This window comes from Acartia tonsa, chromosome 13, assembly GCF_053477335.1.
Source record: "Acartia tonsa isolate MP-2025a chromosome 13, ASM5347733v1, whole genome shotgun sequence".
In the NCBI taxonomy this organism is placed as follows: domain Eukaryota; kingdom Metazoa; phylum Arthropoda; class Copepoda; order Calanoida; family Acartiidae; genus Acartia; species Acartia tonsa.
The window spans coordinates 19526170-19552193 of record NC_137272.1 but is presented as its reverse complement, the minus strand read 5'-3'; the positions used below and the strand labels follow the sequence as shown (position 1 = coordinate 19552193).

The following is a 26024-nucleotide window of genomic DNA, read 5'->3' as shown; positions in this document are numbered from 1 at the left end:
ACTAAATTAAGTTCAAATGCATTTCATGAAACTACCCCTTTCAAGAAATTTTGCGTGGAGATTTATATGACAATTTACTGAACATCTATTATGCCCGACCGTCTGTTAAGCTCCGTTTTTTCTTCAATTTGCTTTGCTAGTAATTTACGTATAATAGCTTTATTATTAGCAGCACAGTTACTCTAATCAGAGTGATAAGTTGTTCTGTTGTTTTCTTCGAAAACTAAAAAATAGTTTGCTAATGTGATTTTTAATAAGATAAAAATGTGTTCCGAGGCGGCTATTGGAATAGATCTGGGTACTAACTACAGCTGTGTCGCTTTTCTTCAGGGAGGAAAGGTATATATTAGTATAATTGATTAATAGAAAGAAAACGAAGTAGCGGGTTTCGACGTATTTTTACAGTAGCTTTTAATAGGTTATTTTATTTTAGGTTATGTTATGCAAATGTTATTGATTGCCCCGCAGGGGTTTGAAAATAGGCTCTGCAGGGTTTTAGCCCGCCGATGAGGCTAAAAATAGGGGAAATATGACAAAACCTTCTACTTTGTTTATTTTGCAAGATCCGAACAATTTTATCAACAAGCTTGTATTATGATTTCTATAACAATGAGGTATTATTAGGAAGCTGGCACAGCAACCCTTTAATCATTTATTCTTTCTGTACTTCCTTTAAGTTTAGTATCTGATTAATTGAGATTTTTATCAATGTAAGTTATTTTATTTTTTGTTTAGGTTGAAATAATTCCCAATTTCTTTGGTAACAGACTGACCCCAAGTGTTGTAGGCTACACAAACAGGGGTCAACTTGTCGGAGAAACAGCCGTAGATCAAAGGTAAGTTGTATTAGAATTTAATATTGAAGGCGAAATATCAATGTAATAGTTGATTGGTGAAAGGCAGGGATCTAAAGGATCTGTACATTTATAATGGTGATACACAAATTACCCCTTCTGTAGATTAAAATTAACACTCAACTTAAATAATCAACCAATCAAAGTTCACCAAAGTCTCCAAAGTTGCTAATCTAACGATTAAGAAAACAAAACTAAAAAAACTTTAGGGACTAGTGTAATAAACAGCACATTGTCTCCTCTCTCTCTGGATTAAAGGTAGACGGGAATGGAGTTTGATCTGTGATTTTATGACACTTAGAATCATATTGGAATCACCAAAAAGGTTTATAGGTGTCGATAAATATCTTAAGGTAAAAAATCAAATAAATCTTGTTAGAAAAAGGTATTACAAACTTTTCACATTGAGTTTCTGAATGACAATTTCTAGGAATATATTATAAGTGTACTTTTAGCTTTTTTACAGGAATCATACCCTGCTTACGAGATAAATTTATCAGCCATTCATTGTCTAATTTCAGGGATACCAACACAGAGAATACTGTGTCGGATGTGAAACGTCTACTGGGCCGTAATTACGACGACCCTGTCGTTAAAACTGACATTGCCTATTTCCCCTTCAAGGTAATTTAAATAGATATTGCTTTATATTTAGTCAGATAAGAAGGTGATAAGATTAATATTTTGCTTCTTTTTTTTCTATAATTCTAGTTATTTTTATGAATAAGACGACCTATACACTGATATAGATTTGATTTTTTGGAAAATGTTTTTGTGCAAAATATATTTATTATATATGTATGAGGCTTCTCTGAAAACCATAACTCAATCCGACCAGTTTTTTCCGATATCCAATATCTTTAGCTTCCAACAGAAAAACTTAATATTTATAATATAAAAGAATTGGTGCTGTTTTCCTTGTTCGATAAAATGTTTTTTATATGAAAATGATAAAATAGATAGATAAATAAATAAAATGAGATTTAGGGTAGGGGGTGGGGAAATCTTCAGTATCTCTTCAGTTATTGGAAGTGCAATTTATTTTCTAATTGCATTAATCTTATTTCCCTTACTAGTTTTGCATTTCTTTACTCATTATTAGAGATAGGACAATGGACGGTAGATAATCTCGCACAATACCTATTATGATAAGGAAGGGAGGGGGCATTTGAATGTTAAATTACACTGGAGCACAAATTTTAATAATGTAATAATTGGGTCAAAAAAATTGGATACTATCATAGAATTTTTTTAGGTTTTGGATGATGAGGGCAAAATCAAGATTGAGGTGGAATGCCAGGGAGCAGCCAGGCTGGTCAACCCTGTTCAAGTTAGTGCCTCCATTCTACATAAATTGAAGGTATGTCAATATTATTGTAACTGGACCATGCACCTTCTCTTTAACTATTGTGTACTTTTTCTAATGTTATTCGGACAATGTGATGGCTGTTTGTATCATTAAATCATATACAATATACATATGTTAAAGGAGATTTTTTCTTAACTTTTTAAGTGTACAATTGAAATTGTCCTTTAATTATAATTAATTGTTTTTTGGAAACTTCTAAAGCCAAAGATTTTGTATAAACTTAAATTAGGAGATTGCTGAAGATAAAGATAAAATAACTGTCCTTGTGTGTGACTGTTACTAAAACTAGTTTTATAAGTAAGACTGCTAAACCTGAAAAATAATGTCCTTGTGACTTTCAGTAAAATTATTGGGTTTAGTCCCTTTCGTGACATCGCACCTTAAGAGGCGATTCTTCGTATTTTTCTCCTATTTATAGCCCATGCGGGGGGCTCTAACCCTGTGGGGCAATCACCTAACCCAATATAACCTAACCTAACCTAAAATAACCTTTAAAAATCCATTTTAAAAATACGACAAATCGACAATTCCCAAATTATTATTCTTTTGTATAGTAGTACTGAAAATATGGTGATCAGATTGCTGAAGCTGAAAGCAATTGTCCTTGTGGATTTGAGTAAAACTATGTTTAGGAGACTGCTAAACCTGCAAAAAAATTGTTCTTGTGGCTTTTAGTAAATGAAACTAGGTGGGAGACTACTAACCTAAAACATGTTAGTCCTTGTGGCTTATAGTAAAATAATACCTTTTAGGAAACTGCAGAAGCCCATCTGGGTTACAAAGTAAAGAAAGCTGTAATCACTGTTCCTGCATTTTTTGATAACAGACAACGTCAGGTAATATATGTTAATTGTAAGGATTTAAATAATGAGTTCCGCGTTTATCAAGTAAAACTTTGTTGTTGAATTTTAATACAATATACGATAGATTGATGTATGTACCCTATGTTGATAAGCAAAATTAACCCTTCTGTAGATACAAATTTTTAGTTTAACATTTTTTACATTTAGTTTGGAACCACCGTATCAAAATATAATAAAATTACTCAAAGTTTTTAAGTAAGTTATGCGCTGATGGTGATAATCTTCTATGAAAAGATCGAACCTCTAAGGAACATATTTATTTTATTTCCATATTAATTTCCCTGGTCATTTTTGATAAACTCATCATTATGAACCGTTAATTTTTATAATTTTATATTGGTGATTTATTGTAGGCAACCATCGATGCGGCTAAAATTGCTGGTCTCGACGTTTTGAGGTAATTTTTGGCTTTCATTTTTAAGATTTTTATGTGGCTTTAACTATGTTTCTATTATTTCTTTATTCTTCAGGAATGTAAGTTAAAATTTTATTGAATTGAATTATTTTAAGAAGTTTAACAGAATAAAAATATTGCAGTTTATTTCACGTTTATTTGCAAAACTTAATACCTAATATTTATTTTTTTTTAACATTTTTCATTTTGGCTAATAGCAAAATTTTGTAGGTTATTGAATGAGCCAACTGCTGCTGCCATTGCTTTTGGTCTGGACATTAAAAGTGAAAACAGGGTAAGCGATTTGAATTGTTTTTGAGTAGCTCTCCCCCTAGTAAATATTTAATAGTTGCAAGTTACGGTGGCGTGGACAGGTTTTACCAGAGAAAAAAGAGTAGAAAATTATTATTTATTATTACTGGGGGGAATTACACTTCCTTTATCCCCTTTCCGCACGCTTATGCATGGTGAATTGATAAATTTTGCATTTTGCTTCGAATACCTAATATTTTCTGAAACTTTTAGAATTTACTGTACTGTTCAGGGACCTCTGAATGTGTTGGTTTATGACCTCGGAGGCGGTACTTTTGATGTTTCTGTCCTTACAATTGATGGCGCCGTTGTACAGGTGTAGTAATATATTTTTTTCCGAAGCTACTCTATAATTTGATTATGTCTGCACGCTACTAGTGCGTTGGTACGTCATTAAATGGTATTGGTAAAGACATTAACACTGACAAGCATATGCACATTAATAGTAGTCTTTAATGTAAGTGAATTTTAATCTAAATAATATGTAGATGCAGTCAAACGGCAGGCTCTATATGGTTTTAAGTATAAGTATCACGGTTAGACAGCAGAATTTTTGAGCAGCAGATATACGAAATTGTAAAGTCCTTTGGCATATTTCATTTACATGTTATTAAATACTAGGAATTCATTTAGAATAAGGGGGGAGGGGGGTTAATGCAACCATCTCATAATCAATGATTAAATGGCACTTAGAATTCGAATTTCGATCTGAAATTTTTCATGAGTAATCCTTGGTGGGTTTATTTTCCCTAAATCAAACAAAAAGTTGGAAAAGTAACGGCTGGCGGCTCAGCCGATTGGCCGTTTTTTCCTATTTTCAGGGCAAATTAATCATTAATTACGTAGGAATCAACTTTTTAAAACATATTTTTGGTTTACTTCATGTTCAATGATAGCAATAACCATTTTTTATATTTCTAGTACTTTTTGTTCGATTTAGGGAAAATAGACCCACCAAGGATTATTCATGCAAAATTTCAGATCAAAATTCGAATTCTAAGTGCCATTTAATCATTGATTACGAGATGGTTGCATTAACCCCCCCCCCCCCCTTTATTATGAATCTTAAATTCTGATTTGAAATGGGGAGGTAATTAATGTAGTTAATGTAATCCAAAAATTAAGGACAAGTGGTAAAATAACAGAAAATGTATATTTTTCTATTATGCAAATCAAAAAATAATTTTGACTGATATAAATATAGGTTTAGATAATGTTTTCAATTTAATACACTAAATGCTTTGTTGAGAAAAAAATTGAATTAAAAGATGTATCTGAATATGTAGTTGTCTTCTATACCTTATTTACGAGAATTTTACATAATCACCTCCCCCTGTGTTGAATATGTAATTAATAATCATAGATGTAGATTCACAAGAATGTATTAATTTATTACAAATTGTTTCTAACATTGAAATATCAATTAATCTTATTAATTGAAATATTGTTTCTATTCTATAACTATCTTTGGCCAATTAAGAGATGGGAGGGGGGGGGGGGTACAACGTCCACTTACAATTTTGGTTCTAGAATGCATGTTTTATTTTTTAGTGGGTATTATTTGTGGCTTGTTCTCTATTGGAAGGGTGGAGATACCCGCCATTCCCCACATATTTTTTAAATCTTCCCTGAATCTTAGAGATGCTTCACTGTTCAAAGATGTAGATAAATTATTCACAAAAAGGATTAATTTATTCAAAATTGTTTCTAAAATTGAAATATTAATTAATCATCAGCTCATTTGAAATTAAATATAGATAATTAAAATATTGGATCTATTCTATATCTATAGTAAATTGTATGCACGACTAATGGAAGGTATTTTAGTTTTAATATGATTTTTTTTCTTTTGGTAGGTGGTGTTATTTTCAGATTTCTCTTGTGGGGGTTTAATAGTTTTAAAATCTTCCCTGGTCCTATAAAAAGCATTACTGTAAAGGAGAACCATATCAGTCAAGCAGTTAGCAAGATCTAAAGCAACAGGCCACTCAATCCTATTACTTTTCTAAGAGTATTATTTGCAAAAAGACATTTTTTTTATTCTTCCCTTATATCTTTTACACATAGGATCTATAACCTCTTTATTAAGGTGAAAGGTGTTGCTGGCGATAGCCACTTGGGTGGAGAGGATTTTGACAACAGGGTTCTTGATTTTCTGGCAGATGAATTTGCTTTCAAACATGGCAAAGACATTGGGGCTAATAAGAGGTTAGTATGGGAATAGCAAACATGGCTGAAAGGGGGGGGGGGGTTTAATGCAACCATCTCAGAATCAGTAATTAAATGGCACTTAGAATTCAAATTTCCATCTGAACTTTTGCATGAGTAATCCTTGGTAGGTCTATTTTCCCTAAATCGAACAAAAAGTTGGAAAAGTATCGGCTAACGGCTGGCGGCTCAACGGTTTTGCCATTTTTGGATATCTATATTGCAAATTAGTCACGAAACCTATCTCCACATAATACTCTTCTCTACTTCAAAACGCTATCAAACGGTTTTAGACGGTAGCTGTTGGTACTAGAAGTTTTAAAAATGGTTATTACTATCATTCACCATGAATTAAACCAAAAATATGTTTTAAAAAGTTGATTCCTACGTAATTGATGACGATTTTACCCTGAAAATAGGCAAAAAACGGCTAAACGGCTAAGCCGCCAGCCGTTACTTTTCCAACTTTTTGTTCAATTTAGGGAAAATAGACCTACCAAGGATTACTCATGCAAAAGTTCAGATCGAAATTCGAATTCTAAGTGCCATTTAATCACTGATTACGAGATGGTTGCATTAACCCCCCCCCCCCTTTGGTTTAGTTTTTTGGGAACTAACCTACATATAAAGTATAATTTTAAAAAAACAAGTTTTTGAGCTAATTGATAAGACGTGGTTATAAAACCTTGGGTACCGTATATTTTACCCCCCAATTGTGCTATTATTTTTGAGCGCATCAAATGACTTTTCCTAACATTTTTAAGACAAAATAAAAGTACAAATATACGATCATTTTTTAGGGCTCTCCGCCGTCTACGAACAGCTGCTGAGCGTGCGAAACGTGTGTTGTCTACCATTGCTGAAACAAAGATTGAGTTAGATGCTCTGCACGAAGGTCAAGACTACTCTACTCGTCTCTCAAGGAATATTAATAATTTTATGAAATCCTTTATATGATTATCTCATCTTTTATATGATTTAAAACAAATTATCATAAATAATCTTTAAAATTTTGTTCTATTTTAAAATAATTCTATATAATTTATGCCTTTTTGTTTACTTCCACAAAATTTTTTAATGCTTTATTTTATTTATATGGCCCTTTGGACCTCCAAAACAGTGACCTCCAAAAGTTTGTCTGTGTGTTTGTAAAAATATCTGGAAGTATCTATAGACAAAAGGAATTAAATAAATATTTCTTTTTCATTTGAAAATGGCATTAGTTTCATAAAAACTGGTCTTGTTATAATTATTTTATGTACTGCAGAGCCAAATTTGAAGAACTTTGTCTGGATTTATTTCAATATACCCTCCTATCCGTAGATGCTGCTTTGGTAAATGCAGGTATTCACCATCTCTCATAGTTTTGGGTTGGTCGATAATTTAGAATTATTATTGTACTTTTGCACTTTAAAAAAACGAAGCTTTTCTCTAATAAAGGTCAGTCCGTCTTTCGTCTGTACGTCTTTTCGTTATGTTAGACATGTTAGAATGGTCTTATCAATTTCAAATTTTGCATCATTGATTCTTATAACAATTAGGTATGTAGATTTACCAACCTTAGCAACTCACTAATAGTTACCAGAAAGTCTGTACGACCATTTAAAACCTGTTATTTTTAAACTTTTTGACAACAAAATATTGTGCTTATTTTAGTTCTGACATTCTACAAGAGTTATTGTTCGTTTGTCCTTTCTTCTGATTTTAGAACTTTGCTTTTGTGGATTTAATATACTTGTTTGCTTATATTCTAAACTAGCTCTTTGGTCTTTTGGGCGGAGAAAAGTCGTAATTAGTTTGGTCTGATTAAATTTGTATCCACAAAAAATCAAATAATCTATATTTAGGATTACAGAAAGGTGACATTGATGAGATAGTAATGGTTGGTGGTTGTACCAGGATTCCTAAAATTCAACAAATTCTCAAGGTAATCTATTTTTTTTTGTACTTATTAGGCTTGTTTGTCAGTATGTTTGATCATACTTTTCTCATAAAGCTTTAGTGCCAAAACTTATCAACTTAATCATTCTGAGGATTTATTTTTTACACTAATACATTGTTTTAGGAGCATTTTGGTGGGAAAGAAGTGAACACTTCCATTGATGCAGAGGAAGCAGTTGTTATGGGTGCCGCCATTGAGGCCGCCATTTTGTCTGGGAACAAAAGTGTAGACATGCAGAGTTCTGATACTCTTCCTTTGTCACTAGGTAACTTTACGTGGAATTATAAAGGAGACATTCAGAACTTTTACATAGGCAATTAATTATTGTAAAATTGCAGTACGTCATTTTGTTTTGGAACATAGGTGTAGAAATGCAGAGTTTTGACACTGACGCATAACAATACGCCATTTTGTTTTGGAACAAAAGAGTGGACATGAAATTATCTGAAACTCCTCGTTTGTAAATAGATGAGGCAGTTTTTTTAATTAAGATATCAAATTACTTTGTACATGCTATGGTATTTAAAAACATTTAGAAAAAGGCAAAGGAATAGTACCACGAAGTGCATTTAAAAAAAAAAGGGAACTGTAAGTTTTCTCTGTTTTAAATAACGTAGTAATGCATAATATAAAGTTATTGATTAAAATTAAAAGATTTGACCAGGGATTTTCCTCAAAAGATGAGTTTTTCATTTTTATTTTCATCTTCATTAAATGTTATATATAGCGAAACTTTTTTGTCAAAATTACAACTTTAGATAGCATTACTAGTTAATAGAACTTCAAACTGTTTATACAAAATTCTTTAACACATAATCATATCTATCCAATGCCTAATATATTCTTCTATGACATATAAAAGTTCACTACTCTAAGTACCTTAACTCTTTAAATACACTTCGTGGAACTATCCCTTTAATCATTACCATCACACTGAATTTCTTCAAGACAAAGGTTGTGTTACCAAATTGTTTACTGCAGGGATCTAAAGGGATAAGACAATGCCCGATAAATTAATGTACAACTCCAATGATGATACAAAAAATTACCCTTCTAGTGATTAAAAATAGTGGTTGAAACGATTATACAATCAACTTAATGAAGCAACCAATTAAAATTCACTGAAGACTCCAAAGTTTTTAAGCCAACGAATAGAAAACGTGATTACAAAACTTTGGGCACTAGTGTAATAAACAGCCCATTGTCCCCTCTTTCTCTGGTTTTCTGTATGTAGGTTATATGTTTTTTACCAGGTATTGAATCATCTGGAGGTGTAATGACGACAGTCTTGCCCAGAAACACCCCCCTGCCTGCCCACAAGGTCCATCACTTCACTACAAATGCTGATGACCAGACTTCTGTAACAATTAAGGTATGTTTATTACTGAAGCTTTTTGTCCTCATTGGAATAATTTTAAAAATAGTTCATAATTTCAAAGCAGATGCACCCTTAGAGGCCTCTAAATGTTTTTTTACAGGGCTATTTCTCTTGGGATTGGGGAGGTAATATCCCTTAATAGTTCATTAGAAGTATTTTATCGGTCCAGCGGTTAGGAAGATCTTAATTTACAGAGAGGCACATAGACATCCTGTTATTTCTATATTATTGATTTTCATTCAAAGAGTAAGATTTAATACACAGTCAAAACACATGAAGATAAAAGGACAAATTCATGTTGTAAATCTCTATAATGCAAAGTAGCTTGATGTCTGTCCGTCCCTTAAGATCTCGGTAACCACTGAACCGATCGGATTCTACTCTTCAGGGTATATACCTATTGGTCCAGTGGTGGTTTTAAGCTATTTTCTTGGGGGTGGGCCACCCCTACCCCTCAAAAAACAAAATAATCCCTCCCACTTTTTTTTGTTTATGGGCAAGTTAGTTCACATAAAACTACTGGCAGCACCAGTAGTAATTAATTTTAATTTTTTAAAATCATTTCTTGGTTCAAAGCCCCTAGCGGCTATGGGCGAAGCCGCTAGTCATATTTATAAAACAAAAGAGCATTTATATGTACAAAAATCATATCTAAAATGTAATATAGTTGCTTTTTGATAAAAATTCTTTAATTTAGGTATATGAAGGAGAGAGAGCTTTGACAAAGGACAACATTCTTATTGGAACATTTGACCTCAATGGCATTGAACCTGCTCCTAGAGGTCAAAGGTAAATTGAATTTCTCTAAATCTTTAAATTAAAACAAACTAAATTTTTTTATGCCTTTTTTTTTGCAAAAAAGGATTATAATTTTTACATTTTCTTCCCTTAAAAACAAGTTTAATGGTACTTTTAAAATTTTATATGGTTCTAAGGTCCTCTAAAACAATGGTCTTTAAAAAGTTGTATTTTTCTTTTAGAACTGTTGAGGTGAAGTTTGATGTAAATGTGGACGGAATTCTAAGTGTGGCTGCTATAGAACCTAAGTCAGGTGTTCATGAGAGGGTCACCATTCACCATGATCACAGGTAAATAATTTTTAGTAGGGAAGTATCTCTATAATCAGGGGTTTCCGTATGTCCATCCGTATTAAAATTGTAAATGAATATAGGCTGTTGTGTATGCAACTAACAACTTTTTTTCTGGGTCTAACATTTTCTAAAATAAACTTTGTGTACAATAAAAGCTTAAGCTGGAAGTTAGCTCGACATTGCGCTAGTAGTTCCCCTCTCTCTTTTAAACTTGTCAAAGCTTGTTCCATCAAAATTTTAACATATTTTTAGTGGTCTAAATGCAGAAGAGGTGGAGAGAATTGTGAAAGAATCCGAAGAATATAGATATGAGGTAAATTAAACTGGTACCCACAGTTTTGTAACCACGTTATCTTATTTGTGGACTCAAAAACTTTGGATACTTTGATGGAAATTTGATTGTTTTTTTTTCAAACTTGTTTTGTCCAAACTTTCAAACCAATGATTATGATCTACAGAAGGGGTTATTTTGTTTACCATTACTTTTCCTTTGATGGTTTTAAGCAATTTTCTTGAGGAATACCCCCCTACCTTCCCCCCTTCCTTCCGAAGAAATCATTAGTTGAACCCAACACTGAATTCAATTTTGCATTTATTTGTCGTTTTAGGATCATCAAGAACAAGAGAGAATCAAAGCCAAGATTTGTCTGGAATTTTTGTTGGCCGGACTCAGGGATAAACTACTTGAAGAGGAGGTTTGCTTTCAACTTTTAGTTTTAGTAGCGACTCTATACTAGGATTGGTCTGTTATTTTAAAATCCAGTCATACCTAAAATGGCCAATATTTATTAAAGTATGACATAATAAAAGGGTTTAGGCAAATACTTTACAATTATCTTTGCCCCAAGTACTTGTTGTTTTGAAAATCACGCCCAAAAAATTATGTTTTGTTATAGCAAAGCTAAGTACTAATTTCTAACATGATTAAGGGAAAAATGTGGCATAGCTTTTAAACCCCTTAACCTAAAATTATAAGTTTGTAAAAATATTTTCTCCAAAAAGCAAAAATAAACAGAATATAATTACCACACAACTAAATTGTTTTGATCTTTTAACCAGAAGTTTCTCAATATTCCTCCCTTCAATATCGTTGTTTTTTAGCTTAATTGCTGCACTGCTTATAAATCAATATATTGTTGTGTTAAGGTAATGGAGGCGCTGACTGACAGTGAGGGAATCAAGATAACCACAAGTATAGAGACAATTCTCTCCTGGATTCAGAAAAATCCATATGAAACACAGGTAAATTACCAGAGATATAGGACACAATTGGCTGTTAATTACTCTAGTTCCCAAAGTTAAAAAAAACTTTCTATTCGTTGCCTTCCCAACTTGAGAACTTTTAATGAATTTTGATTTGTTAATCCATTAAGTTGAGTGTCCAAACATTTGAACCACTAATTTTAATCTACAGAAGGGTTATTTTATTGTTTCATCATTGGGGATGTTTCGGAACGCATGCCTTGCCGTTCTCGAAATCTTATCTCCAAGCCCTCCGAATGACCAACATAGCGAAGTTTACAAATGTGTATTTATTACCATGAAAACAGTGAGTCTAAAACAAAAATATAAAAATTAATTACATAATATTAATGGTTTATTATTTTTGTAAGATCGAGGTTGCGTGATTTCAATTTAATTAAAAATATAAAATTTCTAAAAAACTTTAAATTGGCAAGAAACATATTAAATAGCATCAGAAATTGATAATTTTAGATTCAAATGATCAATAAAATTAAGGAAAATATTCGTATGTCAAAAGTTAGCAGTTAAATGGTCTATTTGTTGAAAAATTAATGTTTTAAATTTCTTCGTAAAAATATACCATACTACACTTATTATTAAGAATTAAAGATAAATTCTTACCACATATGATGTCAAACTAAGCAGGAAGGCTTATTTGAGATCTTCCACGGATTAGAGCGCATGTATATTCAACCAATACATTATTTTCATTCACGTAGCTCTTCACATGGGAATCATCAAAGGAAAAATGCGCGGCTTCTTGTTTGTTTACAAGCAACGCGCGGAGATAGTTAGGAATGCCGCGTAACACACTCATTCTCTGGTGTAAGGAAAAGGGAATTAATGGGTTCGAACTTGCCAGGGAATACAAGAAAAATCATTCCAACACAGGGGATGTGCATTAATTTATCGGCCATTGTCTTATCCCCCTGGGTAAATTACCGTAAATGAATTGATAATTAGGATGGTGTAGTATTTATATAACTATTTGATATTATACTATTCTTATACAAACTTTAATTTCTGATCATAAAGTTCCCTAATTTTATGATTAATTATGTATTGTTTAGATTGCCTATGACCAAAAGAAAATCGACTTCTGTACAGAAATGGCCCCGATTCTTAATAAAGTCAGACATAAGGTAAGTGTATGTTTTAGAAATAAGGTATTTTTGAAGGCCTTTAATAACCACAGTGTTTGGGGCACTTTGTAAAAAACGTTCGATTCAATGTTGCTTGTAATAGGCTTTTAGTAAAGTCTTATTTTGTATTTGGATAAATATGATATTAAATTAGAAAAAAAATCTATAACTATTTCAGTGCCACATGAATAGGCGATATGATCTCTTTACAATAATCCGCCCTCTCCCCAGCTTTTTAAAAATTAACGGTTACGTTCTACCTTTCCAATTTTAGTTTTTAAAAGAAAAAGGCGAAAATTGCAGAAGATATGATGGTCCTACAAAAAATAAAAATCTTTCTGGACTTAAATTTAAGTAGGTGATTTCTAAAGGAGAGATTTATCGGACCAGCGAGATCTTGTAGTAAAGACGGACGGACAGACAACCATTCTTTAACTTTATCTAAGAACTAGGCGTGTTTGAGTGTAAAATGCATAACATATCATCTCGACTGGGCTCTTGTTAATATTATAAAGCATACTTATACTAAAATTAATTTAACTATGAATATTGATTTTAGGTTCCAAAGAATTTCAATCTTCCCGCGTCTTCTCTTGCTGAGCCTAAACCAGAGGAGGCCTAAATAACTACACATCATCTCCTGTTGGGTTTTATTTTATGATCTCAAAATATATATTTTGATTTTATTTTATTATTATATTGACTAATTCAACTTTACCTTTATGATCTTAAAATGATTTTAAATTTGTGATTGCTGATGTATATTTTATGATTTTATTGAATGATTAATATATTTAAATTTTATTTGAAATAAACATACAATAAACACACACTGTAAATTTATTCCACAATTATAAATAGAAATACATATAAAATATAAAGAAAGTTACAAATATGCTCGCAAAGCTTACTTAAAAAAGCGGGTACTTTTTCCCCGTAATGTTGTGTGTTAGCGTTTAGTCAAATACTCTTATTAAGTCAAAATGTTATAAAATCTGACCAAATATAAATAATTGAAATAATCATATGAACATTTGAATAAACGCTAACACATTTTTACAGAAAATGACCCACTAAATTTGTTAAATAAAGGAATCTTTAATAGAATAGTTATTCATTGCATCGTATCATAAACAGCTTTCCGCGGATATAAAAATGTGCAATTATAAGATTAAAAGCACATGCTGCCTCCTGCATGTCGGGGCTAAAAAACTGATTTTAATCTTATGGTATTACATTTTCATATTCGTAGAAAACTGGATATAATGCTATGTTAGACAGTTTTTTCGTATGGATGAGAACCGATTTCTATCCACCGGATTTGATTGAATGAATGTTTCTTCAATTGAGTAATTTACTATTATTCATTCATAAAATAGGCAATAGTATATGCCATATATGCCTAATGGTTCAAAATTCTACATTTATTATTACAATTTCAAAATACAATAAATCTAAAAAATGATTTGGCACATAATTTCAAAATTTCTCTACTTCAGGATCCAGCTCAAATCTTTGTACAGCCTGAAATATACAGTTTTGGTTTATACAAATGTTTAACATAAAAAGATATAGCAAATCTATATTAGAGGTGTCTTTTATTTTTAGGGATTTTAGGGTATAAGACAAAGGAAAATGAACAAATGTACAATCCTAATCATGCCATTATCCTCCTGTAGACTGTAGTAATTGGCTAAAAAGTTTTGTCGTTTTTGTACTTTTGTAAGTTATTAGAGCCAACGAACGAAACAACATGTCATATTATCCTTATACTAAAGTAACAGGATGTGTATGTGTGTTTGTAACGAAGGATCTCGCTAACCGCTGAACCGATCGGGTTCTCCTTAACAGGATAGCTTCCCATAGGTCCCGGGAAGGTTTATAACTATTTTGGGAGAGGGTACCACCAGCCTACCAAGAGAAATCGCCCTTAGAAAAAAATCCCCCCCAAAATTTAAAAAAAAAATTAACTAAAATAATAAATGGGATTGGGACCGCCCCCTCCCCCCCACCTCCTAAATTTTTTTTTACTTTTTCTTTTAAAATCTAAAATAATAAATTAAGTTATAAGTTTCGACTCTCCTCAAGTGCCCCTAAAGGCCTCTAGGGGGCGTAGCCGCTAGTAATGTTATATAGTGAACAGATATATCCCTGTTTGTGACCGCAGGACAGACGTATGATCATACCATGATTCTTAAGCTGCTACGCTTCCATCAGCGAAATTTACATTTTGATATTTAACAAACTTAGAAATTTTAGTTCGGTAAATATATATATTAAGCTATATAAGTTGGAAAGAATTTTGATGTATATAATAGATTTGAAATCTGCATAAAATTTTAAGGATTTTTTATGAAATTCGTTTTTAGTATAATTCTTCATCTAAAAGCACAAATACAATTTAAGTTAATTAATTTTGACATCTGTGATTGGTGGGTTGAAAACAATCTGCGCTCTGATTGGAGAAACTTAAGTGTCGTACATCATTCAACCAATTAGAGCTCAGGTAGTTTCCAATCCACCTATCCTATTGGTCAAAATTAATTAACTGAAATTGTATTTGCGCTTTTAAATAAAGAATTTTACAAAAAAACGAATTATACAAAAATCCTTAAAAGGGGTAGTTTCACGAAAGGCATTTGAACTTAATTTAGTAAACCGCATATTTTTTCCTGTTTAATTGGTTGAACTACATTTATATGGCATATATTTAAAAGAAATTCAATTTTCTACCACGTAGTTTTTAAAATATCAAGACTTGAAAATTGTCTTTTTAAATTGCATATGTTACAAAAAGACAATTTTCAAGTCTTGATATTTTCAAAACTACGTGGTAGAATAGTTATTTCTTTCATTGTATTATAAACGGCTTTCCACAGATATAGAATGTACAATTATAAGATTAAACTGTTTTTAACCTATTTTTGAATGGTGGGTCAAAAATATACTAGGACACCCATAGATTCAGACTTCAGAGCCCAAATTTGAATTAAGTCCCCAATAAACTTTTTTGGGGGGATTTAAAAATTAATTTTTAGTGTTGCTGTAGTCATTTTGACCGGAGCAAAAGCTCTTTTTTTACTTCGGATAATATTGTGGCTTACAGAACATTTTTATATAATTCACTTTATATTGGTACAATAAAAAAACATTACTCTGTTCATTGGAAATAATTTTTTTTCCAAAACAATTAATTTCATTGAAAAATCTAACATTTACAATAAAACAAATAATTCTGAAGTCTAACCAATAAGAAGTCTTGTTTTATTTCAATTCTTTACAATTCAAAAAAAGAGTGTTTTCACAAAGTGACTTATTTCCAATGTAGTTAAATAATTTTTATTTAATTAAAATGAAAAGAATGAAAACCATACACATAAAAGATATATACTTTTTAAAATTATTTTTAAAAAAAAGTTTGAATAATTTTATTTTATATTTTATTATTTTATATCACATTTGTATATGTGACAAAAATAAATTTGTTGTATTGCATAAACATTTGGTGTCATTTAACCCTTTACAGCCATTTTTTATGTTTTTAAAATAAGTGATAGAACACAAACATGTTAATGTTAATTCATTGATATATTACAAAGAATTAATTTTTTAATGAATTAATTTAGATGAAATCAAAAGGCCTAATTTTACTCTATACCATGATACAAGATTTATGAAGCAAAACACTCTAAAAGCTACGAATTTTACCCCAATAAAAAAAGACCTTTTGCTCTGGTCAAAAATGACCAGAGCATCAGTAAAAATTAATTTTTAAATCCCACCAAAAAAGTTTATTGGGGACTTATTCAAATTTAGGCTCTGCAGTCTGATTCTACTGTTTTCATAGTATATTTTTTATATATGTTTTTAAAATAGGTTATAATTGTACATTTTTATATTCGTAGAAAGCTGTTTATAATACGATGCTAGACATAGTTTTTTTGTATGGATGAGAACCGGTTCCTATCGACCGGATTCAAATGAATACGAGAAAATTGAAATTCTTTCAAATATATGCCATATAAATATAGTTTAACCCATTAACTAGCAAAAAATATGCGGTTCACTAAATTAAGTTCAAATGCATTTCGTGAAACTACCCCTTTTATGCAGATTTCAAATCTATTATATTAAAATTCTTTCCAACTTATATAGCATAATAAATATCCTTTAGTAGTGCAGCTACTAAATAACTAGATTAATTATACCTTGGGTCAGTAATAACCAGCGCTGTCTTCTTGTAGGTGTAGTAATACATACATGCAACTGAAAATATAAAACCTTAATAAAAGTAACAGCATGTCTGTCTGTCGTTTTCTAATATTTTATGGCGGTTTCCATTAGTGCCTAGTCCAGCACGGAACCCTCCACTTGATTTTGAAATAAATTTGAATTAAATGGTTAGGGGTGAGGTTATACTTAAGGATAAATTTGGCTATATGGGGTAGAAAGAAAAACTAAACTTTCCCCTTATGCAATTCATTTTATAAATAATGAGAGGGTGAGAGGGTTTTCCTGTGCTTCCTAGGCACGCAAGAAGCATAAAGTTTTTGTCCTTGCACCCAATATTCCGTGTACATTTCATCCCAATGATATGTATCTGAGCTAAATGTTTGGTGATATTATGGCCCTTGATCCAAACATTGTAGTTTCCCCCATAAAATGAAAAAAATAATGTTCAACCATGTAGTGTTTACAATATAGCAAAGATATATTTTTGTGAATCATCGCATCTACTCTATGATAACATCATGTCCGTATACTGACCTGTCCTATGAAGAATATAAAGAACAAACATATCTTCAGTCCACCAGTAGGATCTCGGATTGTGCCTAAAGGATCAAAAAATAAGTGCAGCTACTCTATAAATAATGTCTTTCAGTACGTTTGTTCGTACATTAGAGTTTTCCGGTTGTTTTTTCATTAATTTAAACAGGTTATGATAGTCCCATCGATTTCAAACTTTGTATGATGTTTCCTATAACAGTTAGGTACTACTTAGAAATCGAAGTAACTCTATAATCGTTACCAGAAAGTCCGTACGTCTATTAACAACATGCTGATTTTTTATATTTAAGACAGCAAGCCCCTAGAGTTAAGCTGCTAGTGAAACAATAAGGTAGGACAGATCAATAAGTTCAACAATTTTAAAGTAATTAAGCCCCATACACTTGGTTTTTTTACATTAACTTTTAAGTTTTTACAATCTAATATTGAAGACTATATTAAGGTAGTATGTATATGATATAGACCTTTCAGAGATTAAAAGCAACACATAGACGTACTCAAGTATATGCCAATCTAATAAATTTAGCAAAGCAATAATTATAAGTTTATCTAATACAAGAAAAACTATAGCATAGTATAGATGTATATACAGATAACTACCTCCCTCCCTTTTTCAATGACCTTTATCGTCTGCTATAAAATTGTTGGTTGATTTTCCATAACACAATTGAATCGGCACAAGGACACTGCGATGGGAATATACAGTTATTTAACCCCTTCCCCCTCTAGAGTTTTATTCTAATGCCGTACAAAAGTGACTTTTTGAAGCGTAATAGTCCTAATAATGCCGCGTTTAATTTTTTAAATTATTCTTACCATCTAATATTGAGGGAGCAAGAATGATAAACTATTGACAGAATAAGATAGGATACTGAGGTGATTAAAACCAGACGAAACTTGTTGAAGATGTACCCAACAAAGCCAGCCTAAAATAATATAATTATGCATTAATAAACAAGGATTAAAGCCACCATAATTAGCCAAGGACATAAAAGTGACATTTAAAAAAAAATTATGTTAAATATCTTTGATCATATTTGTTGTTTTCTAATGTCTCATACCTATATTTGTTAGACAAATGAATTGAAAATGATTGTTAAACTTGAAATATATCATCATGTCTATGAATAGTGTATTTAAAAAATAATAGGTAGAAAAAACATACCTACTAACTTTAATACATAAAAAAACAGCAAAAAAGTCTGTTATATAAGTTATTTACGTATCGGCATACTTATCATTATGATTATGATTCAATCACTAATAGAACATCACAAAGTAATTTATATTATGCAGCATATTTATTCTTTAGCTTCACTTACAACTAAACTTCTCCTAAGATTTTCTCATGTTTAAACAGTATCTTAACTTCCAGATCCTAACTACTTAAATATTTTTTTGCTGTGCACCTTTTGAACAAAACTGTTTTATAAATAAATTATAGTATTCTTCATTAGGGAAGCTTTAAGCCAATCATATCTAATAATAAAAAGATGTACAAGAATTAGAGAGGAAGATTAAAAGTTTTAATAATGGTCACGAGAGCGTCAAGGGCATATATGGGCAGGTCCATGTGACTAGCAAGTAGCTAGAATATAGATTACTTTTACTTTCAGAGTAACTGATGTAAGATCATTTCCTACTTATAGATTAGCAGCAATTCTAACAATATTACCTGAAAAATCTGTGTTGAGAAAAAGGAAAGAAAGACAATAATAATTGAGAATATCAAACAAACATCTTGAATCCTAAAATCAAAATAAATAAGTATCTTGTTGGGATTTGAGAATAATCTCGATATTGTGACAGAAATTACATCTTGTATGATGATTATATAAATAATGTTGAAGTTATGTTGTTAATATGTCAGCTATAATCACTTTAATAAAATTCATATAATTTACATAACATTAAAATAACTCGTCTGTAAACAAGGATCTTATGTGATAAGACAAATGATTAAATTCCCTAGGTTAAAATGAAACGTAGAAAGTTTGGATTCAAAAGGTTTATAAGTATCATCCAATAAAGAGTTTATAAAAGTACCCAAAGTCAAAAAAGTTCATCTTTATAAAACTTTGGAGTACAGTATAATTTACATTCCAATGCCCCTCCCTCCGCGATTCTGTAATTAGTGTAGGTTGGACATCAGCAAAGCGTTTGATATATTCAGTCAGATTACAGGTTATTCTGTATAAATAAAATTTCTTTTATAATTAGTACCTACCTTTGGAAGCTTTCACTAAGGAAAAAGAAGATAACAATAAACAAAAATCATTTTTTCTCCCAATTTTTTTATTTACTTAGGGAGGAATTTTGTTTAATTTGTTCTAATCCTGAAATTATGATTGGATATAGTTTTCATTTATTAAAGAAAAAATACGTATGTATGTATTTATTCTTTTAGATAAATTAGTAAGGTTTTTTCTTGTCTATAATAAGATTCGACTTTTACTAAACTGGATGGTTTCAAACTTTTTCTTTTGATTCTTAGTATGGATATGGCTATTATTGCCCTTCCAATACCCCATTAATACAGAGGAGCTAAATGCTGAAGGCGCAGCTGCTAGTAAAATATTAAAAGTATGTGAATAAATACAATTACAAAGCATAAGATGTTTAAAAATAAACAAAATAAACATAGCCCTCTTGACTTACAGAGATAGATAGAACAATAAATTAAAAATGCCCAGGGCCTAAAGTTAATAAAAATGTTCTGTAATTTTTTAACTCAAATTGTTGGATTATGATTGGATTGCAATAAAGAAGAGTGTATAAAATACTTAGTGTTGATTCTAAAAATTTTGGGATGGGATAGAAATTTTTTTCTTCATTGTCCTGTCCCTGCATCCCTGCTCTTGACCAGATATCTATTATCAGAAAATTGTTGTAGTTAGATGGAAACAAAAGAGGTGGACCACCGATGCCAGGCAATATTTATATTGCAATGCAAATTTGTAATTAAGGAATATTGAGCTCCGAGCCCCGATAAAAATATTGGAACGTAATGATAAAAAGCTTTTACGTTTATTAAACTAGTCCCCAAAGTTTTATTATAACGTTTCTTATTCGTTGGCTCAATAACTTTCGGGACTTTAGGAAATTATGATTGAGTTGGTTGATTCATTAAGTTGAGTATTCAAGCGATTTGTTATCTACAGATGGCGTAATTTTTTGTATCATCATTGGGGAAGGACATCAAATTATCGGCCATTGTCTTATCACTTTAGATCCCGGAGGATTTATCTTATAATATAAAGTTTTATTTGACAGAAGCTAAAAATCTCAACAATTTTGGGTTCGAATTCGTTGTGCTTTTTAGGTAAGCTTTATAAATATCTTGGATAGTATTAAGATATTTTTCTGACCTTCCCTGCCCTCCAAAAGAGGCTAGGGTCGAAACAGCATATAGTGTACAATAAAAAATGACGTCATACAATACAAATGACCAATGATAGGCCAGTATACAATTAGCCAATTACAATGTAGACTGGCCTATCATTGGTCATTTGTATTGTATTTTTTATTACACTATACGCTGTTTCGCTAGAGGCGAATTAACTGATGTTTGAATAAAATATAATTTTCCACAATTTATTTTATTCTGGTATCTATGTAGTACTTGCATGTAAACTGGGGTCAATTCCTTTATAATGTAAATGGAACAACTACAAATCCCCCTTTGCATCGTTCAATTTGATTGACACATTTGAACACTTAACTTAATGAATCAACCAATCAAAATTCACTCCCCAAAGTTATTAAGCCAACGAATAATAAAACGTTATTAAAAACTTTGGGGGCTAGCACATAAACAGCTCATTGTCCCCTCCCCCTCTCTCTCTCCTAGCTGTACTACTATAAGATTGGGGAAATTTTGCCAAGTTAAAAAATGCGGGTATACACAAAAATGTGTAAATGCCAATAATGGAAATTATCGTATTCAATAATACCCTTTACTATGTACAAACATATACAAAACAGTGAGGAAGGGAGGGGACATTAGGCTGGTAATTGCACTTCACTGGTCCATTAATTAAGTTTCATTAATAATTATAATGCATTCTTATTCGTTGGCTTGATACTTTTGGAGACTTTTAAAAGATTTTGGTTGGTTGGTTCATTAAGTTGCGTGTCCAAATTTCAACCACTAATTGTAATCCACTGAAAGAGTAATGTTGTGTATCATCAATGGGGATGTAAATTAAGTTATGGTCATTGTCTTATCCCTTTCAATTCCTGTGTACAAACCTTCTTTGCAGGATATACAAGGATATATAGAGATATGTTATGTAAAACAAGGACCCGATTAAAATCCATTAAATTGGAATCGATTATGAGACATACTGAAAATTCATGTATCGTATCATGTAACAAGTAAAATAAGAATCACCTCACAGCCTACAAAACTGGAATTAATCTTATAATTTTCATATCCTTGGAAAGCTGTCCACAATATGCTACTATATTTGTTCAGAACTGGTTCTAATCCAGTGAAAATTAATCGGATTCAAAGCCACTGGAATACTATAGCTATCTTTTATTCTATGAAACCCCTCGAGGGAGAAAGAGAAAGAGAGAGAGTGAAATAGATGGATAAAGAGAAAGAGAGATATAAAGAAAAATATTTAGTAAATGGATTAATAATATGGAAAAGTCTGGCTTAAAAATATTGCATGCATAGATAACTATATAAGGATAACTACACCCATATATTAGGATCAAACAAGCTAAAATAACGTAAATTTTCTTATACATAGTTTTGTCTGTACTAATTCCAAATGTCTTTCTGTCCGTAAGTCTGATTTTTTTTTTGATAAATGTAAATTTCTATACAGGATAGACAAGTGATGTTTTTGTGAGTTTCCTCTAAATCTTTTTAAAAATCATTCAAATTAAAACAAACGAAATTGTTATAGTTAAATATTTGAAAATTAATAGTCTTCCCAATTACATACGTACACAAAATTTTAAATTATTTTTGATGATTAATAAAATAGCTAATAACTTTTTAAAAACGAAGATAATCTACATTTAGTAAACATCTTTAAGAAAGAGTCAATTGAATTTGTTTTAGTTTTACGTTAGATTAATATCAAAAGAATTTAAGACTTTTAGATGACTAATATTCAGTTACTTCAACATTGGAAGCGTTTTAACATCTCTATATTTATTATTGTTTGTTAATATTAGGGAAGGGAGGAATCATTGGATTGCAAATTACACTGGTACCCAAAAAGTTTTATAAATATGTTCTTTGTTGGCTTAAATACTTATGGGACATTTATTTAATCTAGATTTTTCTGGTTTATCCTAATATAGTGTCAGAACTTTTCAACCATTAATTTTTGTCTAATTCTTTTAAGGTTAACTTTAAAACTTACACAAAAATGACAAGAAGAATTACTGCCTCGTGTCTAAATGCCTCTACCAGTGTGTTAATCAACAAATCTAAATATAACAAGGATGATTATATTCTGTAAGTATAGCAAGCGCACCGGAGAGAGAGAGAGAGAGAGAGAGAGAGAGAGAGAGAGAGAGAGAGTGAGAGAGAGAGAGAGAGAGAGGGAACAATTGGATGTCTTTTGCTCTTGTCCCCAAAGTTTAACAATAACGTTTTCTTATTCATTGGCCTAACAACTTTGGGGTCGTTTTTCTGAATAATGATTGGATGGTTGGTTTATTAAGTTTAGTGTTTAAACGTTTCAAATACTAATTTTAATGTACGTACAGAAAGGGTAATTTGGTGTGTGATCATGTACATCAATTTATCGGCCATTGTCTTATCCCTGTAGATCCCTGAAATTTACCTGTTATTAATAGTAGATACTGAACAGACAGCATCGCTCTATACCTGGACAAATCATTTTCCATTTCTGAAATTAATATTACACTGGTACCCAAAGTTTTATAATTACGTTATCTTATTCCTTTGATTTAAGCAACATTTGGGTACTTTTATCAAATTTTGATTGGTTGGTTCAAAAGCTTACAGTGTCCATACGTTTCAAGCAATAACTATAATATATAGAATGTGTAATCGTGTTTATCATCTGTATAACAATTTATCGTCCATTGTCAAATCCCTTGGGAACCCCTGAAGTGTAAACACCCTATGTCTGTAAATGTTCTCTTGCAGGGATCTAAAGGGATGAGACAATGGCCGATAAATTGATGTACATTCCCAATGTTTATAAACAAAGTTACCCCTTATGTAGATTAAAATTATTGGTTGAAATGTTTGAACACTCAACTTAACTCTCTTTGGTTCTCTTGTCTGTCTGTTTGGTTAAGCTTCATTTTTATGGGTTTTGTTATTATTTTTATCTTTTTCTTTGGTCTACTTTAAAGAATCAAAACACTTAATTCATTAAATTAGCTAAGAAACATTATTAAGATTACTAAACAGAACAGTGAATAAAAATCCTTTTAATAAAGTAACAGAATGTCTGTCTGTTTGTACCGAAAGGATCTTGCCAACCGCTCAACCGATACGGTTGTCCTTTACAGGGTAGCTTTTCAGGTCCTGGGAAGGATAATAATTATTTTGGGAGATGGTACCACCACACTCCCAAGAGAAAATTAACCCACCCCATCTATAAAAAAAATTTAATTTTCTTAAACCTTAATTAAAAATAGGGGGGTGGGGACCCTAGTGCGAAACCGCTAGTATAATATTATCAATTAACTGAAAACAAAGTATCGAATACCAAAGAATAAGAACAATAGGTAATAAATGCACATTGTCATTTTGTTTGCTTTTATCTTACTATTCACCTCTGCGTGTTATGGCCGAATTCAACCTTAATTAAGGACTATTAAAAAGGATTTATTACATATTTGAAAAAAAAATATATTACAGAATTAAAATGACATTTCTTAGTAAATCACTAAAGAACTATTTTGTAAATACGTATAATAATATTAAACTAGAAAGCTTTCTGTCTATTTGGTTTCTATGGTATCTATCTACCTAACCTAATATTTTTTTCTATTTTCCAACTACCTGACAAAATACTATTAGAAAGCATCGTATAGAAGTATAGTAATATAATAATTGCTTTCCTTTTTAAATTCGAAGCTTTTCTATAATTAGGGTCGGTCAGGACGTCCATCCGTCCGTCTGTAGAGGATAGCTTTTTTCTTTAATTTAGGCTTGTTACAATTAGAACTCTATAATCGATACCAGAATGTCCGTACGTACATTTTAAACATGTTGATTTTTAACCTTTTAACAACTAAAATTGTAATCCGAATGATCTGATGTAGGAAAAATGTAAGTATGTCCTTAAACATTATTCTGTATTAATCAGTTATTCAACAAATTTACTTATAATTTTGTTTCGACTTTCTTACATTTATGTAAATTCTGACTATTCAGTTCTGTCACTCTACAAGTGTAGATTTTCGTTTGTCCTCCCGTTTCAGAGCTTTCCTTTATGGATTTTGTTATCCTTGTTTAATGCTTTTAAAAAATACTATTGCACGAAACTGTACTTGTTAAAATCGCACCTATTGATAATTTATGGTGTTTCTCATACGATATACCCTTATACATCTTTATCATAAGGTCATTTCAACCACCAAAATAGGTGAAAACCAGCCTTTGATATGTAACAAGTATCCCAAAGCGTTTAGCACCAACTCGATCCAGCGGCAAAGAAAGATATTTTATGACAGAAAAAAAGACTATAAAACAAACAAACAGAACCTAGTAATAGTGTCTAACTTTTTATTTTTGTGACGTAACAAAAATCGAAGGATGAGAGGGGAGGTGGGAAAGGAAACCCCTAAAAAAGATATGGATTTTTGTTACGTCACAAAGATAAAAAGTTAGACACTATTACTAGGTTCAACAAACAACATGCTATTTTAAATAAGATAAAATTTTAATCTAAACTTTCATTATTTTCATATCCTGCTACTTTCCTTCAAATGTTACAAAATGTGTTTTATTGTTTAAAAATGTCATGACATTGCTATCTTTTCAACAAACAGGGATGCAGAACAAAAGTATTAAAAAAAAATTTAACAGAACAGCTTAGGATAGTATGAATATTCTTCTGTTTATTCTCTATTTCTTTACAAATATGCCAAAAATATGCTCTTTTTCGATGAAAAAATATTCTAAAACCACAGAGAAGTAGCTTCCCTAAAATGGCGAACCCAATCAGTTCAGTGCTTACTGAGGTCTTAACTGAAAGAAAATGACCTTACTACCTTCAATATAGGATAACTAGAGTTGGCTCGATATAACTCTCTCGCTATTGGCTAGTGTTCTATAAGTATATATCTATTTATCTATTTCTCAATAGATCAATTTTCCGCCCCCGCCATTACTATCTAAAATAAAGTAGTGAACATTTAATAATTTAAATGATTTTAAGATTTCTTCAATTATATTTTTTTTCAGTTTACCATCATCAAAGGGTTAATAT

General features: G+C 31.1%; 2 protein-coding genes across 2 annotated transcripts; one reads left to right on the top strand and one right to left on the bottom strand.

Annotated features, from left to right (window-relative positions):
• The first annotated feature begins 208 nt into the window (after positions 1-208).
• Positions 209-13623, top strand: LOC145304491 (heat shock 70 kDa protein-like). Its single transcript, XM_080146374.1, has 21 exons — positions 209-339; positions 736-836; positions 1376-1478; positions 2110-2214; positions 2976-3059; positions 3440-3483; positions 3712-3775; positions 4025-4108; positions 5882-6000; positions 6801-6923; positions 7268-7344; positions 7848-7927; positions 8066-8207; positions 9196-9314; positions 10018-10109; positions 10301-10408; positions 10664-10724; positions 11020-11106; positions 11558-11653; positions 12727-12798; positions 13358-13623. The coding sequence occupies exons 1-21, from the start codon at positions 265-267 to the stop codon at positions 13418-13420; spliced, it is 1899 nt and encodes a 632-aa protein (XP_080002500.1). The 5' UTR covers positions 209-264; the 3' UTR covers positions 13421-13623.
• A 572-nt stretch (positions 13624-14195) lies between these two features.
• LOC145304296 (transmembrane protein 138) lies at positions 14196-23458 on the bottom strand. The gene is made up of 7 exons (XM_080146150.1): positions 23397-23458; positions 22971-23037; positions 19262-19334; positions 18403-18512; positions 17566-17630; positions 17007-17064; positions 14196-14322 (listed from the first exon to the last, which is right to left on the bottom strand). Exons 1-7 carry the CDS (start codon positions 23428-23430, stop codon positions 14289-14291), a joined length of 441 nt encoding a protein of 146 aa, XP_080002276.1. The 5' UTR covers positions 23431-23458; the 3' UTR covers positions 14196-14288.
• Between the last annotated feature and the right edge of the window lie 2566 nt (positions 23459-26024).

Bases quoted from the DNA above. Each gene is read 5' to 3' on its own strand.
- LOC145304491 (XM_080146374.1), top strand. From the start codon at position 265: ATGTGTTCCGAGGCGGCTATTGGAATAGATCTGGGTACTAACTACAGC. The intron at 2,215-2,975 runs GTATGTCAATAT...AATACCTTTTAG, and splicing joins CCATTCTACATAAATTGAAG to GAAACTGCAGAAGCCCATCT. The intron at 3,060-3,439 runs GTAATATATGTT...GATTTATTGTAG, and splicing joins TTGATAACAGACAACGTCAG to GCAACCATCGATGCGGCTAA.
- LOC145304296 (XM_080146150.1), bottom strand. From the start codon at position 23,430: ATGCTGTCTGTTCAGTATCTACTATTAATAACAG. The intron at 17,631-18,402 runs GTAAGAATAATT...TTGATCCTTTAG, and splicing joins TGCTCCCTCAATATTAGATG to GCACAATCCGAGATCCTACT. The intron at 17,065-17,565 runs GTCAGTATACGG...TTATATTTTCAG, and splicing joins TTATATTCTTCATAGGACAG to TTGCATGTATGTATTACTAC.